Source organism: Harmonia axyridis, chromosome 2, assembly GCF_914767665.1.
Source record: "Harmonia axyridis chromosome 2, icHarAxyr1.1, whole genome shotgun sequence".
In the NCBI taxonomy this organism is placed as follows: domain Eukaryota; kingdom Metazoa; phylum Arthropoda; class Insecta; order Coleoptera; family Coccinellidae; genus Harmonia; species Harmonia axyridis.
The window spans coordinates 35,354,629-35,371,464 of NC_059502.1; the positions used below are offsets into that span (position 1 = coordinate 35,354,629).

The 16,836-nt window shown below is 37.0% G+C and overlaps 1 protein-coding gene across 1 annotated transcript; it reads left to right on the forward strand.

Moving 5' to 3' along the window:
* The first annotated feature begins 9,387 nt into the window (after positions 1–9,387).
* Positions 9,388–16,345, forward strand: LOC123673220. Its single transcript, XM_045607690.1, has 5 exons — positions 9,388–9,716; positions 9,770–9,915; positions 10,087–10,293; positions 12,432–12,713; positions 15,589–16,345. The coding sequence occupies exons 1-5, from the start codon at positions 9,521–9,523 to the stop codon at positions 15,679–15,681; spliced, it is 924 nt and encodes a 307-aa protein (XP_045463646.1). The 5' UTR covers positions 9,388–9,520; the 3' UTR covers positions 15,682–16,345.
* The last annotated feature ends 491 nt before the right edge of the window (positions 16,346–16,836 follow it).

Genomic DNA, 16,836 nt, shown 5'->3' on the forward strand with positions numbered 1-16,836 from the left:
CTCCGTCGGGGGCATGAAACCAGCATCGGACGCTGCAGTCCCATTGAACCTCTTTATAGACTTCCAAATGTTGGGATTCTTGGACAGATCTATGTTCTCGCAGAATTCCTGGAAGGATTTCCTCTTTTTCGCTCTTACCTCCCTCCTAGCCTTCGCACCACATCTTCGAGCCTCCACGAAGTTTTCTCTTGTTGGTTCTTGTACATACAATCTGTAGGCTGATCTTCGATCGCATATGACGTGCTTCAAATCTTCGTCCCACCATGGCAGGCGAAACTTGGAATTCCCAGTGCGGGGTGGTATCGTTGGGAAGGTTTTTTCTGCTGCCGACACCAGCAGTTGGTTAAACCCTTTGAGATCTGTAGGATCTGAATTATTTAGCAGATTTATCACTTCTTGTGAGTAAGTATCCCACTCACCTTTAGCCACATCAAACTTTTTAGTTGTTATGAAACGCCTACGGGTCTGTATTCCTAGAGGCCCATCATCTATGCCTACTGCTATAGGTAGGTGGTCGCTGAAGCCTGGGTCTGGAAGAACTCTCCAAGAGGTCTCAAGAGCCATGTCTGACGAGCAGAAGGTCAAGTCTGGGGCACTTGCCTGCTGGGAAGGTGAGACAACCCTAGTGGAAGCACCATCGTTGAGCAGCACCAAGTCACCTGCTTCCAGGAATCTTTCTACCACTGCACCGTTGGGGTTAAGTGTACCTGAACCCCAACTAGGGCTCTGCGCATTAAAGTCCCCAATCATCAATGTGTTGTTCTGAAATAAAGAGGCCAATTCCAACAATAAGTCACCTTCCAATCTTACATCAGGAGGGCTATAGATATTGATAAGGTTCAGTCTACCAACTGACAGCACAGAAAACTGAAATCTGTCAGGTGTCCTCAGGTTATTAATGGTTTTTACCTTAGCGGGAGACAGCACTTGACCAAGAAGGCCAAGCCACCATGGCTGTCCCCTCTGTCATTTCTAAAAATATTGTAGTTCTTAATTGTAAGAACTTTGTTTGTCTTCAAAAAGGTTTCTGTAAGTGCAATGATATCTGGATTGTAAGTTTCAATATTTATTAGAAGGTTATTATAATTAGAAAGAACTGAACGAATGTTCCATTGAAGAATGAGCATACTGTATTATTTATTAAGGTGTAGTATTTATTCACTTAGTCACAATTCTAGCTCTTCGCCTATCTTAGGCAAGGAGGCTTCTGTTTCATTATTTAAATCATTCCAATCTGATCCTGACTGTTCCTTCTGTTCTACTGTAACTTCATTCACAAAAGAGTTAAGGGAGGTAATTTCTGTATCATCTACAACTGAGGAGGTGCCTGCTGTGGCCCCTTGTATTTTAGTTGGACCTCTGTTGCGCTCACTAGTTGTGAGGGGGATACTTCCCGTGCAGCCAGGCCGATAGTCAAACAGCGCCCTCTTGTGAGCTTCTCTGTCATATCCCTGATTGGGTTTATTCCTCTTCTTTGGGGAATGGGGGTTTACAGTAGGTGCCGGATTATTCCGAACAAATTTATTCAGATTAACAATTGTAGATTTGGCCTGCTGAGAGCCAGAGGCCAAAGAAGGTTGAGAAAGGGTCTGTCGTGTAGACTGCTGAGTAGCTACATGAGCGTAGGACTGTCTCTTGGGAAATCTGGATGACCGCAAGAGAGGTTCTGTACTTTCCATGTTTTGTGACGGAAGTGGGGGGAAACTGTTAGGGTTCATATTAATGCGGGCCGTTTTATTTGATAATATTTTGTTAGCCTCATAAAATGAGTAGTTATGAAAGGCCATTGCCTCTCTGATTTTCCTCTGTCTCTCGTACTCTGGACAAGCACGGTCAACAGACCTGTGGGCACCCTGACAGTGAACACATGATTCTGATGAGGAAGTGCAATCATTTCTGTCATGATTGTCACCGCATCTCTGACATCTTTTCCTACCATTACAAAGCTTAATTGTGTGCCCATACCTTAAGCATTGGAAACACTGGATTACTGGCGAAACATATTGAGCTACCTCGATATAAGTATGGAAAAGACTAACATGAGAGGGTAGGATTCTACCCTGGAATGTGAGTACACAAGCTTTTGTGTCTTTGTATAGTACTTCGCCGCTAGAAGTATCGCGTTTTTTTAACCTTTTAAATTTCAAAATTTTTGCAGAGGATGAGGCAAACGAAAGTATATCGTCCTCTGTTATATCAAAATCCATATCTGTTACTACACCCATTATAGCTTCGTCCCCAGTAGAAAAGTCTACACCAACACGTTTCTTTCCTTTTCTTGAGATTTTATTTATTTTCAAAGAGAACTGTTTATCCATAAAAAACATCTTTCCTATAGACAACGGATTCAAATTGCCGATGTTTTGATTTTTGCTTTCGATAAAAACTGTGAAAGGACCGCGATCATCAGCGGAATAGAGATAAGTAACACGTTTTCTATAGGAATTTTTTTTAACATTGTTCTCCAAGGTCATGATTTCGTTAAGCAATTCTACATCATTGTTTAAGTTCGCTTGGGTACGAAGAACTGAAAGTTCTTTACTCAATATAATTGAATCTGCATAAGAATTACTTTCCTGACTTAAGGTCCTTTGAGAATGAGGAGTAAGTTTAGTTAGAACCCGGGTCCCAGGACCCGCGGGCTAGAATTTGACATTATAACCTCTCAGAAAATTGCTTCAGGTAGAAATACAGTGTATATATGACTTTTTATCTAAGGAAAAATTACAAATCTTGGTTCTGACCAGGTGGACTCACCACACAATACCTAAAAGGATGTAAGGTTGACCGAAACACACCACAATAGTTTGGGAAAAACAGAGCTCTTAGCGCTAACACACCTTGACCTCGGAAATCTAACAAATGATATTGAGAACAATTCTTCTGTGTAACAAGCTTTGGTTAGGAGTAAATTGACATATTGCAGTTCAGTGTGGAATCCTTGCCAGGCAAAATATGTATCTGGCATTGAGTGTGTACGAAATTCGCAATTCGGTTTTTTGAGAACACATGTTTTTTATCCAGATAGAGGATACAGTTACGACTGTCTCTCTCTTGGAGTTCAATTTTATTTCGCTTAGAAAGGTCCGCGAAATAATGATTTGGTCTTCCTTTATGAGATAATTCACGGTCGGATCGATTCGACAATTTTTCTTCCGTCGATATATTTAAATGTTCCTCGTGATATATCCAGATCACATTTGACTTTTCATATTGATGTACCTAATACTCAGCCTCAGCATCATTTTTATTATCCATTTTTTCATCAATGTGCAGTAGTTATAACAATTTTCGGATAGATTTTTCTTGTCATTATACCAATTTAGGCACTCATTGTTCAGTGCACTTCAGAATTAAATTCTTATATTTTATATTTTTGTAGTAGGCTTAGCATGATTTGTTTCCTTTTTTTATAGTAAAATTATTGTATAATTTTATAAGATAGTACAATTATGTAAATCTGTAATTGGGCTTTATGGCCTGTTGGATGTATTATTTTCAAAATAAATTAAAAATAAGACTATATCGTCAGCTTAGTCTATACAGTCGAACCCAAACTCTGTCAGTCTGTGGAGTAACGCATCCACAACTAGGCTCCATAAAAGAGGAAATATCACTCCCCCTTTAGGTGTTCCTCGAGAGGCTTTAACATAGGTGATCTGATTACCCACCTGTGTTTCAGCTATTCTCGTACATCCATTTTATAATGGTTTTGCGAGCCAAACCTTTGATTTGACCTACTTTGTTTATCCAGTGTTCCTGGATCAATACGAAATCCAATTGCAATTTCGCAAATATCCTTGCAATCACTACTGAAGCTCCCTTCGCATGATACAGGTTTACTTGCGGCATCTTTCTGAAGATGAAAGTATTTTTTTTTTAGGGGTGAAACAGCTGTGATTTCCAGTCTCTACATTTTTCCCCTTCCGGCTTCTCCTTTAATTCCACGAGGAAGGTATTCTCTCCAGAGTTCGAGCAGTTACTTTGTTGGTCTTGGGTCAGACCCCCAACTACCAAACACCACCGCAACAGAGCCGACAGAAGCCAGAGGATGAACCCAGCTCAAGCCATCTCTCCCCTCCTGCTTCCCAGATTTCCTGGATGTTGAGGGCGTCTCCATATCCTTAGAAACCTCTGCAGGGTCTCCTTCTATTCCCAGCCCTGAAACAGGAATGCGTCTGAACCGAAAGTTCATCGCACATCCCTCTGCTTTTAGGGCTTTCTCCGATTGGTGGTCAATCGCAAACGAGATTAAGGTTCTCTCCTTTTTGGAGTTCAGAACCTTCCAAGCCCCAGTATTGAGGTTGGAGTTCTGAACCTCGATAAGTCGGGGGATTTTCTCCGTACTCATTTTGAGGCTTCTTGGGAAGAATACTTTTATGGTGACTGGTTTAGGTATATCGTCCCCATTCACCACCACCAACTCAGGCCCCTTCCAAGAATTTCATTTTGGCACTGACTTCATGAGCGAGTCCGCCGATTCTTGGTATCCATAATCCACAAGCATCATTCAACTGCAATGAAACCCGATGAAGTGGATTCCCCTTTGCTCACTGCCGCACATCTCCACCAGGTTGTCCTTTAGGCAGAAGAGCTGTTCGGCTTCCAGAACTACCCTAGGGTTGTATATATATATATATATATATATATATATATATTCTGGGCTTAACAATATGATACAATGAACATATTAATAAGATACAGCCTAGTGCCGTCTACCCAGTCCTCTTCTCCAAGCCTCTCGATCCTGTGCCAGTTCCGCATCAAGCTGTCTCTGCTCCATAGATTGGCGTATTCCCTCATTCCAAGAGCGCCTCGGCCTTCCTCGCTTTCTTCGTCCTGGCGGAACCCACTCAAACAGACGCCTAGGCCATCGATGTTCAGGCATTCTCATCAAGTGGCCAAACCACCTTAGACCTCTAAGTTCGATCCGGTCAATTACAGACTCCCTAGCATGAAGACGATCTCTGATCACTTCATTCGTCACATGATCTAGCCGTGACGTTCTGGCACTCCGTCTCAAATAGTCCATTTCGACTGCATTTAGTCTACGTTTGAGATCAGCGTTAATGGCCCATATTTCAGACCCATAGCAGAGTGCTGATTCCACCATAGTTTTTCCTATGCGTTTTTTCGTCACGTTGGAAATATTTTTATCCCACCACAGGGAGTTAAGGCAGCCAATGATCTTTCTAGCTTCTTGTATTCTTCGTTTGATCTCCGTTCCACCAATACCATTTTTATCCACAGTCGCCCCCAAGTATTTGAATTGTTCTACTTGTTTTATGGTCGTGTCATCATCGATGAGTACCTCAAAGTTCGCCTCGCTATTTACCACCAGGTATTCGGTCTTCTTCATACTCACACTCAAGCCCCATTGTTCGTACTCTGAGTATAGTTTTCTCATCATGTATTCGATGTCAAACGAATCTTGTGCAAATATGACCTGATCATCTGCAAAGCTCAGTGTGAATATTGTATGATCGCCTATAGGTATCCCCATCTCGCCACAACTTCTCCTCCATCTGGTCAGCACCACTTCGACATAAAGGTTAAATATTAGAGGGGACATGCTACATCCCTGCCGTAGTCCTTTTGACGTATAAATTGGTTTCGATAGCTGTTTACCAATTTTAATATATGCAGCATTATCTTTGTAAAGTTCTTGGATAAGGCGCAACATTTTCGTGTTGATCTTTAAAATGTTCAAAGCTTCCCAAAGTTTTTGCCTTGGAATAGTATCCTAGGGTTGTCTTTAGGTATTATCTCTATTTTGGGCCCTTTCTCTGTCTTAACAGCTGCTGCATAACCAGTCGGTTGCCCGGTTTTTGCAGCCGCTGTCTTCGGCTTCTTTGAATTAGGTCCTTCCGGAGGTGTGATGTGCTCCGGGCCTTGTTTTATCTTTCCCATCGCTGTTACCTTCGGAGTGACAGGCGGGGATACTGACCACTATACTACCGAGTATTCATCAGAATTCTGGAACTGGAAGGCGACCTATAAATCACGTTATGGGGAGAATAGATCTAATGGGAGGGCACAATAGACCATTAGGTCGCACTGAAACGAAACCTCCTTAATTAAATCTTAATCCTACATTCGGAGTGAGGTGACTTAATTGTGTGGGTTGCTGAAGAACCTGTTTCCTAGATTCTGCCGATGCAAGTCCCTGATAGATGAGTCACAGGTACTTCTGCTTCACTGAGACCTTTTTTCAGGTTGTCCAATCTGGGAAACTCAAACGACAGAAGGTTCTTCCGTCTGTCCCTTTTTCAAGGGGCCCGGATGAAGATAATTTTATCAATCAATCAAATGATGTATCACAATCCATATATTCTCATTTGAAAAAATTGCGGGTTAGGGGGTGAGAAATATCAAATTCAAAAAAGCACAGGATAAATTGCTTTTGAAATTAAAAATCGATGGGTGCGAGGATTTTCCTTAATAATTCTTCGTACAATAATTATTGACGAGTTATGTTAGTAAAGCGAATTCCGTTGTTGAGAATGACTCTGATGTTTTAACAAATCTTGCAAAAGATTTATTTCCAGATGATAAGAGGGTTCTTTTCGTCTGGTTTTAAGAGGAACCCAATTGTGAAAATTGTTTTAAATGACAGCAACTCGGTCAGTCATAGTCACACTTGTCATCCTCGTGGGTCATCCTTAAAATGAAATAAACTGCAGATGAAATAACCAACAAACACTGATACAGATCAGGACCGGCGATCGGATCTAGCGTTCCTGCCGCTCCGGCAAAAAACAACCATATGAAACATCTTTGATCGTTCTAGCTCAAGCTCGACGTATCTAAGGCCCGGTGCACACATCCGACTTTTGTAGTTACGACACCGTCGTCGTGTCGTACTTGCGGCCTGTGGTACAAAGAATCAAATGGGAGCATGCACACTACCCGCCGTGCAGTTGCGACGTCGTAACTGCCAGCCTACGGTCGTTTTTTGGTAGCATGTCCCTCTAGGCCGCAACTGTGCCGCAGTCGTACATGCGATCTCTCAGTACTCTATTCCAAATTGGCCTGCGCACACATACGACGTTTGTCGTGAGTTCGCACAATGGCAGAGAGGGAATTGGATATTGAGCTCTTCTTTGAAGTGAATTGATCCGGCTCCGCAACCACGACGGTGTCGTATGTAGTGTGCATTGAATAGGTACGACACCGCAACGGGTGTCGTAACTGCAAAAGTCGGATGTGTGCACCGGGCCTAATCTAGAAGAACGCAGTGTCGTACGCCTTTCGAGCTCGTTACACAATAGTGTAATAGCATAGTATAATAAGGAATCCTTTCCGTATACTATGGTAATAGATATAATTAATTTACAGCTGTTTAGAATGCAGAGGGAAAAAACTCATTTTCGCTCAAGAACAGTAACTATATGTACTGTAGTAATGTGGAACTCGTAATATAAAATATTTTTGAGTTTGTGGAGGTCACTCAAAAAAGCAAGAACATCAATAAAAAAACTAACAATAATATTGTGAAATATATTATTAGTCAAATTGACAAGTTCTGATTCAAGCATCAAATAAATTCTGTTTATACAACCTGGTACAATATTATAAAAATACTGAAATATATTTGTATTTGAGAGACTAACCCTATGTCCTACGTGAGCGACTAATGTTACGACGCGAGCGACGCCAATTTTATGTACTACGCGAGCGATGTGAGCAGCGCGATTTTTTTTGTCCTACGTTGAAATCTACAAACGCGACACGACGCGACATAAAGATGGTTGGGTTGGGTTGGGATTGTGCATTGCGGAAGATCAGTCCGTTGTCATATACGCTTGTAGAGAAACAGTTATAATGAGGTGGTCAAGAAAACGTGAATTATTCATATGTGAAAATGTGGCTTCAAAAATGCTAATTGTAAGACGCAGAAAAATGGGAAGAAAGAGAAATCCAACAAATTAATTTTTTTTGGAACGAATGAATTTTGGAGAGTTTCACCACTTATATAAACAATTAAGGACTTCTCCAAATTTATTCCACAGTTATTGTAGATTGCTTCCTACAACATTTGACTATATAGAAACAACCAAAAAAAAAAATCTAAGAAATACGTAAACCATTACTGAATTGAAATATTTTTTTCAATCTGCATGGATACCTACGTATTACATATAAATAAGGTTTATTTATTATTACTCAATGATATATTAACCTCAACTATATTTATTTCCTTCGAATGGATATTTCTTCAGCATTCTCAATATAAGTTATGCGTAAATAAATGAAGTGTAATAATAAATGATGATTATTGGTGGGATCTCAAATAAATTATTTATTTCCATGAAACTAATATTTGTTTGACTATAGATCCAATAAATGATTCATTAACTATAATGCATTTTCGATAATATCAAATAAACACTTCTCTCAGTGTATATAATACTATAGTTAATTCGTCAATCTTACTTGTTTCCCCTAGTTCATCGGCAATTCTACTCCATTCTCTATCCACCAACAGTCGATTATGATATATTTTATCAGTCTTGTCCCAGAGTATACTGGAATTTCTAATAGCCAGTATTAAAACTTCGTTTAAATCATTCATTGTAGACCGGTCGAAGTAAACGTGCCTGCATCAACAAGAACTACTGAAGTTCGCGCGATTTCCGCTTGGAAATATCAAATAATTTGATCGCCGACAGAGCGCGAAATTCGGCTGAAACAGTTTTACGACCGATACGACTGCACGTAGGACAGCGCTATTATATTCCAAGGTTTGATATATCGCGTTTGGTCGCGTCGCTCTAATCGCTCGCAATAATTCGCTCACGTAGGACACAGCGTTAGTGTCCTAAGTTGAAATCTACAAACACGACACGGCGAGATAAATATATGGTTGGGGTTGGGATTGTGCATTGCGGAAGATCAGTCGCGGAAATATCAAATAACTTGAAATTCGCGCAAAACAGTTTTACGACGGCACGTAGCCGTTTTGGCCGCGTCGCTCTCAATAGTTCGCTCACGCAGGACACACCTTTACAGGAACATCTGAATGTTGATAATATAGTCGATCCTTTTGTCTGTCAAAATTTTTCATTATATTTCTCCTATAGTTTCATTCAACAGCAGTAAAATTTGATGTGAGCGCCATAGGAAATGATGCGGAAATTAGCAGAAGTACCGTCAATCTCAGTCATTCATAGAAGGCAGCTCACCACAGAACACAAATATGTCACTCAAAAGTCAAAAGACGCCAATTTTATTCTAAATTCTTCAAGTTTGAGTGGGCACAGCAGAATTTCTAGATATTATTTATTATCTATAATCTTATAATATATTATATTATTATAAGATCCGAATATCTTAAATCATTGCAGATGCTGGTCGCCCACTTCCGTCCTAGAGTCAAGTCACAGAGTGACTACATATATTTAGTATTCTGTGGTGACTACAACCTTGGTCAAGATTTGGTTATTTTGGTGTCTTCAATAAAATAACTAAAACATAGTTTACTCCCTATTTTGAAAACAGTGGAATTTAGTTTTTACCCATGGAAGGGGAACTCGCAGAAATAAGTCAGGTTCAATCTGGGAGTGATTCCAGCGATGTTAAAATTGTTGATGTAATTCCTGTGCAATTAGTTGATGATGAATCGTATACTTTCAGAGCCGTTGAGAATCCTCAGCGGTCGAAATATTATAAGCAGACGTATCGTCGAGCTTGGGAGCAAATGCCTGATTTCGCTGGTATATCATCATATTGGTTTTTATTATTTCATTTTAATATTTTTAATGTTCAGGCTGGTTGACAGAAGTTGAAGGCGAACCAACTAGAGCTTTCTGCATTTATTGTCAAAAAACGCTCCATGCACATCGTCTCAGTTTATTGAAACATACTTGCACTATTAGACACCAAAAAGCTGCTACATTGCATCAAACAAAAAAGGTATTTATTATTTTTGTTCAATGAGAATATCTCAGAGAAAATTGTTTTAATGTAACATTTATTGTTTTGCACTACTAAAACTATGGTTGGGCATCTTTTCATGTGTTCAGTAGCTATTAATGATAAAAACAGAAAGGCTAGTTATGTAGTAGGATTACTTGTATATTTCAGATAAAGCCGATTAGAGCTAAATGTATTAACGATGAAAATGATGTAAGTAATGCAAAAGAACAATATAACGAAGAAGATGAAGAAATGGTGGAATATTCTGAAATAGTAGATGAGAGTGATGAAAAGACAGACAATGATATTTATCATGAACAAGTTGGAGAAGATGAAGAGGAAACAGAGGATACGGAGGAAATACACCTAATACAGGTAAGGCTGGTGAATACTTTATGATTAAATACGAAACAAACTTTGTAGTACTCACTTTTATTGATATAAAATCATATTTATTCAAAACTTTTATTGATGTACTTCACACCAAATGCCACTAACAGTTTGTAATTGCATTTCTTGAATTTATTTCTCTATTTAAAACTCTCAATTGTTAACTGTCAATTAAACCGTCATAAAGCTATCGATTTTATACTCATTGGATTTGAAAAATGAATGCAGAATACTCAATAAATTTGCTACCAACTCAAAGAGGAGGTTGTTACAAATCAGAATCTAAATCATCATCTGTCACACACTTTCACGGCCAAGCTCATTGGATGAGAAATGTCCAAAAAATTATTAGTTATAAATTCTTCCATACTATGTTCTTGTTTGAAAGAAATCAAAAAAAAAAAAAGGAATCCAAAAAATGTTTTTCAATTTATTTAAATTGATTCACTGATGACCGCTGTGCAATTTGTAGGAATATTATTCTGACATATAGTTGTGGTCATTCTTGCTAATTACGACTCACATCATATATGCATCTGAACTAAGATGTCTAAAAACATGGTGTATGCACTCGTCAATTTTTGAATGGAAAGACATTCGACCAATTTGAAAATATAAGTTTTATTTCGTGGCGGCGTCACAATGTCATACTTGTCATTTCGATCTTTTTCACTTTGATTTTGACAGGATACATTAATTAAAACCCGATCCTGGCCAATCAGAAGCAATGTGTAACCGAGTATGATCGTGCAAAGTCGTGAAACAAAACACAAAACGTTCACTAAAATAAATTCAAATATGTATTTGAAATAGAGAGAGAGTTCATTGGAGTTAAGGTGTTCTTACAATTTTAAGAATTGTTTACAAAGGTCATAACTATAAAGCGCGAGCCAACGCGCGCTTACTACGGACAAGCCCTAGAACAGCGCTCTACGCGCGCTCCATAAAAACGCGCGTAGGCATGTGTACGCTTCGAAGAAAATTCATGTACTTGAAAACGGGCGTTGTCAAAACGCACGTAGAGCGCTTGTCATGTGAACGTGCTCTAATGCAAGATACATATAATAGGTATAAAATTTCAGAAAACTCATAAATAGCAATAACAAGAATCTGTCATAATTTGTTAATAGCGCTACCTACAGTTGACTGAACGAATCATAACTAATATTCTCAAAATTGGCAAAACAAAATCTAATCAGTCCATACACCCGGTTTTTAGACATCTTAATCTGAACTATGCTATTTGTCGTAATTAAGATGCATAGAAAACCTACTTGTAAAACTTTCAGACAAAGCGGGAGATTTTTCGCATTTATAGCTACTTGATTTCGAGGGATCGCGTCTGTTTCAGATGGCGCATAAATCGTTTATATTTGACATTTCTCTTAATTCTCGGTTCTGGTGACCATTGAGTATAGAATAATATTTTATATTCTATGCTCGTAAAAATCTTCTTTACTGTGTCATTATATCCCATTCATTTTATCAAAAATCCGATAGGAACTGAATTGTAATTTATTGTGAAAGTTTCTAAAGTCTTAAATCAGTATTTCACTTTTAAACGGCGCCAGGGAGATAGCGGGAATTCGAAAATTTCTGAAGAGCGCCACCTCAAAGCAACAGGTGGATATCTCAAAAAGTCTGAAACAAAATCGAATCAGTACACACAGGGATTCTATGCATCTTAGTCGTAATAAGAGTGATGAGCATGCAAACTTTTCGATTGAGATCGGTCACTAGTGACCACTGTGGCCTGACTGAACTTTTCACTGGCGGTCATTTGTGGCCGCGAAAGTGTTAATTTTTATAAATTCTGACTTGGACCTGTAATGCTTCATAATATCTTCGTCTGTGGGAAACTCTGAAGCAACAAATCTTTGTTTCATGTATCACTTTCCACTTTTTTCAGAAATATATCTTTCATCAAGAGATTCCTCTAAAAATCTGACTTAACAAATATGTTGTAAAATATTCTTTTTCAAATACCATTGAGATATCCAAACAATAAAAGTTTGTTAAATAAAAATTACATATAATATTCAATTGAACCTATCGAAATTTCACTTCTCAAAGTTTGACTGTACTTACATCAATTCTGTGTATAAGATATTATTTTTTTTAAGGATTCTTCACCAACAAGTTTTAATTACCAATTCGATCCTCCAATAACAACCCAAGTGATAGATTCTGTTAGAGGATGTCCTGTTTCTGGTTTAGCCATCACATTATATAAGTTAATTGAAGGAAAATGGACCTACATAAATGAAGGATATACCAATCATTTAGGTCGGTTCTCAAAGTTTGTAGAAGGTTCAACTTTTACTTCTGGTCGATATAAACTACATTATGATGTTGATAAGTACTTTGAGTCCCAGAAGCAATCTTCACTATATCCTTTCATAGAGGTAAGAGATTTATTTATTTTGACCTTGTTTCCTCTCCTTTGGGGCCGATGTGTATGAAACAAAAATTTCTCTTAAATGCTATTCTGAACTTCTTCAGAATTTTGTTGTTGAGATTTAAATAGACAGCTTACATATGATCTTATTTCTTCAAGCTTTTGGCAGTTGTTCAAAGAGACTGCTGAAATTTACAGCTGTGGAAAAATTCAAATGCAATATGAAAGAAACTTTTACATTTAAAAAGAAAAATTTTATTTTTAAGAACTTGTATAGCTCTGTGAAAGATATATAATAGAATACTTGATGATAGGGAAATACCCTTATTTCAAAATTGTTTGAGAACATACCCTGAAGTGTCAGAATTTCATCTACATTTTGGCACTTCAGGTATTCTCAAACATTTCAATCAAATAAACTAAGCGATTCCTCTTGGAAATTTTCTTCATTGGGCCTTAACCATTGTGCTAAAGGAATTTCATCAATTTCCGCATATTCAATTGTAGGATAAAGACTTCCATGTTTATAACAATTAATTATGATTTTTGAAGAAATGGAGGTTCCACCCCCTATTTGAAGCAAAAGTATAACATCAAGAATTAAATTCTTCGCCATTGTCTAAGTAAGAAATCAAATTACTCGGAAATTTCTTTATAAAGATTCCAAACATGCTATAATCCCATAGGCTGTGAAATTGCGGTCGTATTTGGATGCATAAACATTTATTTTATACCCCTCAATGAATGAGCAAGACAATTGTCAACAAGGAGATTTATATATATTTTCTATATTTTATTTTAAGATCCCATTTTCTCAAAAATTTTGGATGTGGTCCATGATTTGAGGTTTCTTATTTAATGTATAAATAACAGGTGAATTTTTACAAGACTTGAAACATCTAAGTGTTCTTGATTTTCCTATAACCAGTAATTTTCTCAGTCTTCAATTTCAGCATTGAAAATGTCGTCATTAGATGATAATTCTTTTTTATGTCGGACCAGATATTATTCAACCAATCTTCTCTATTTTTAATTGGAGCACTTGCAGCTTCTCCATGCATTTCACTTGAAGTTATACGGTACCTTCTTTTGAAGCTGTCTATCCAGCTTTTAGAATAGGATACCTTTTTGATATCAGAGGACGAAAGTCTGAAGAAATCTTCTGCTTTCTTCTGTAACATCGGGCCACAAATAAGCATGTTTTAAATCCTTTTTCATTTGAACCAATCTAGCAATGGTTTGTCAGTTCCTGTATTGCATTTACCAATTCGATTGTTCTTATCTTATACTGGGTGTTCCTGAATTGGAGTTACAAAGGAAAATGAGAGATTTCTTGGGTAATTTTAAAAATAAAATGGCCCATAGTTTTGAATTGACTATTTCTACAGGGTGTTCCTAAATTGGAGGTACAAATGTAATTGACAGATTTCTCGGAGTTCTATGAGTCCACAAACGCTTTGTTTTTGAGATACACGGTGTTTCTTGTAGTCCTACTTTATTGTGATGCTTCAACAGTTTATTGAATATTTATTAACCCATTTATTAACAGAGTTGTTTAAAAAACTCATAATCAATTTATTCATCACATCTACATAACTGGATCTTTATATGGATTTTCCTGAGAATTACTATGGAGAGCTGTTTGAATTTTATTCTCGAAATCAATTGCAGATACGACAAAACTTCAACAAACCAAAAAGTGTAGTACTGAACCAGAGTTTCTTTTAAAATTTTTCTAAATTACCAGTGGTTCACAAAAAGATCATTTTGGTGGAAAGAAGCGGGCACCCTTCCAGAAAAAATTCTATCTGTAGATTTACATTCAAAATTAGGATATCACATGATGAAAACTTTAAATTGGAATATATCTATACCAATTCAAGTTGAATATCTTGTGAAGGGAAAGTGCTATTTGAGAAAAACTTAAACTTTAACACCTGTATCTCAAAAACAAAGCGTTTGTGGACTCATGTATAGGACCTTTTTTCTTAAAATGATCCGAGAAATCTGTCATTTTCATTTGTACCTCCAATTTAGGCACACCTTGTAGATAAAGTCAATTCAAAACTGATGTATTTTCAAATAAATTGCAATTTGAATGAAACACAATAAATTGTAAAACACAGCCCAGACAATTTTTAGAAGCGAATTACTCAGTTCAGTCCTTTGATAACTAAAGTATTGAAATTTTGTAACCAGAATGATACAAAAAACCAAACCCAACGGGTAATTGTATACAGATGACGAATGCAAAAATCACAGATGGCAAATAAGGGGCGTTGCCGAGAAAGCGGATAGATAAAGGGAAATAATAAATCTCGGAAAATACGAGCTCATAGTGCAATAAAAATACTCATCTTGAAAGCGATAATAAACTCATAAATCGTAAAGGGGTCCGATTTTTTACTGACGTGTCGATTTCGAAGGAAAGTAAAATTATTATTGGTTCATTTTATGGAGAACTTTTCATTCTTCGTCTTTGCGAGATTCCTGAAATTTTATATTTTGAAATTTTTTGGTGGGGGGGGGTGGTGTTGCTAATCACCCCCAGTACCCCCCTATTTCTACGCCCTTGTCATGATACCAGAAACCTGAGCATTGGAAATTGTAATTGCGTTTGGATTTTTACACTTCTGTTTTATATAGTAATGTGAAATAAAATATTTTATCCTCCATGCACAAAACTTTCAATTGGTTAGTTAGATTTTTGTTTTAATTTTTTTTCAAAAATTCAATATTTTTGTTTTTTCAACTACTCAACTTCCCGCTTGATTTCTGTGATTTCTTATAGTACGCCATGTTTTTGAAACAAAAGTACAGTTCTGTGTGTTCATACACAGGCTTTATAACTTAAAAAATTATTGAATATTTTTTTTTTGCAGATAGTATTTGATTGCAAGAATTCCAATTGTAATTACCATATTCCCCTGATTGTAAGTCCTAATGGTTATTCAACCTACAAGGGATCTTTGTAGAATAATTTCAATGATAAAGATCGAGAGCAATAATTGATTTTATACTTAATGATTGAATATGGAACAGATACAAATTGTGTAATTATGCAGTAAATTGTTGTATTGGGAAAAGTAAGAATCACATATTGAAGGACATCAATGGATGTGAAATATAATTGTAAACGTCAGTTTGGTATTCGTCCATGATATACAATATAATATAAAAATTTTTCAGGAATGTGGACAATGCTTTATTTTATTCTCACAAGTTTACTTTTGCCAACGTTTCGGAGGCGATTTCCTCCTTCTTCAGGGCTCAAGAATATCAAGTGTTCGAGAAAACAGTAATTAAGCAATCAAAACATTTCTGTTTTGATTGTAAGTCCTAATGGTTATTCAACCTACAAGGGATCTTTGTAGAATCAAAACAGAAATCAAAACATTTCTGTTTTGATTCTGGCGACGTTATACCTGTTATTATTTAATCCAACAAATAATTTATGAAATATAGCTTAATTACTGTTTTTTCGAACATTTGATATTCTTGAGCCCTGAAGAAGGAGGAAATCGCCTCCGAAACGTTGGCAAAAGTAAACTTGTGGGAATAAAATAGAGCATTGTCCACATTCCTGAAAAGTTTTTATTTTATATAATTGTAAATGTACATATGATCAATAAATATTTTAATTGTCAATCTTGTTAATTTTCTGTTCAGCTTTCTTATTTCATTTTTTAGGAGTTCATTGAAATTTGGGATAAATTCAAGTAAGTACTGCAGCTTTTTTTCACAGCGTCGGTTTTTCACCTGACTTTTGCCTACAGTTGAGGTAGGCAACTTCAGATATTTCTAGGTCATAGATTATGACTCGACATTGGGTGCTCCGAATCATAATTTATGACCTAATAATCTGTGAGTATACTTACTGAAGTTGAGAAGAAAGAGTCATCATTAGTTCTGAACTGACAGTGATCTAAACATCACACTGGAATCCTCAGATCCAGTGTCGAGTTTCAATCAAAAACCTAGAAATCTCTGCCTACAACATATGGTTAAAGAAATGTTCTTTTTAATTAATCATTCTTATATATTTTTTAACAATGTATTCACATTGTTGTAACCGTCTAAACAACTAGTAATTCAATGAAACCTATATCCTTTGTTATTGTTAGTAATAC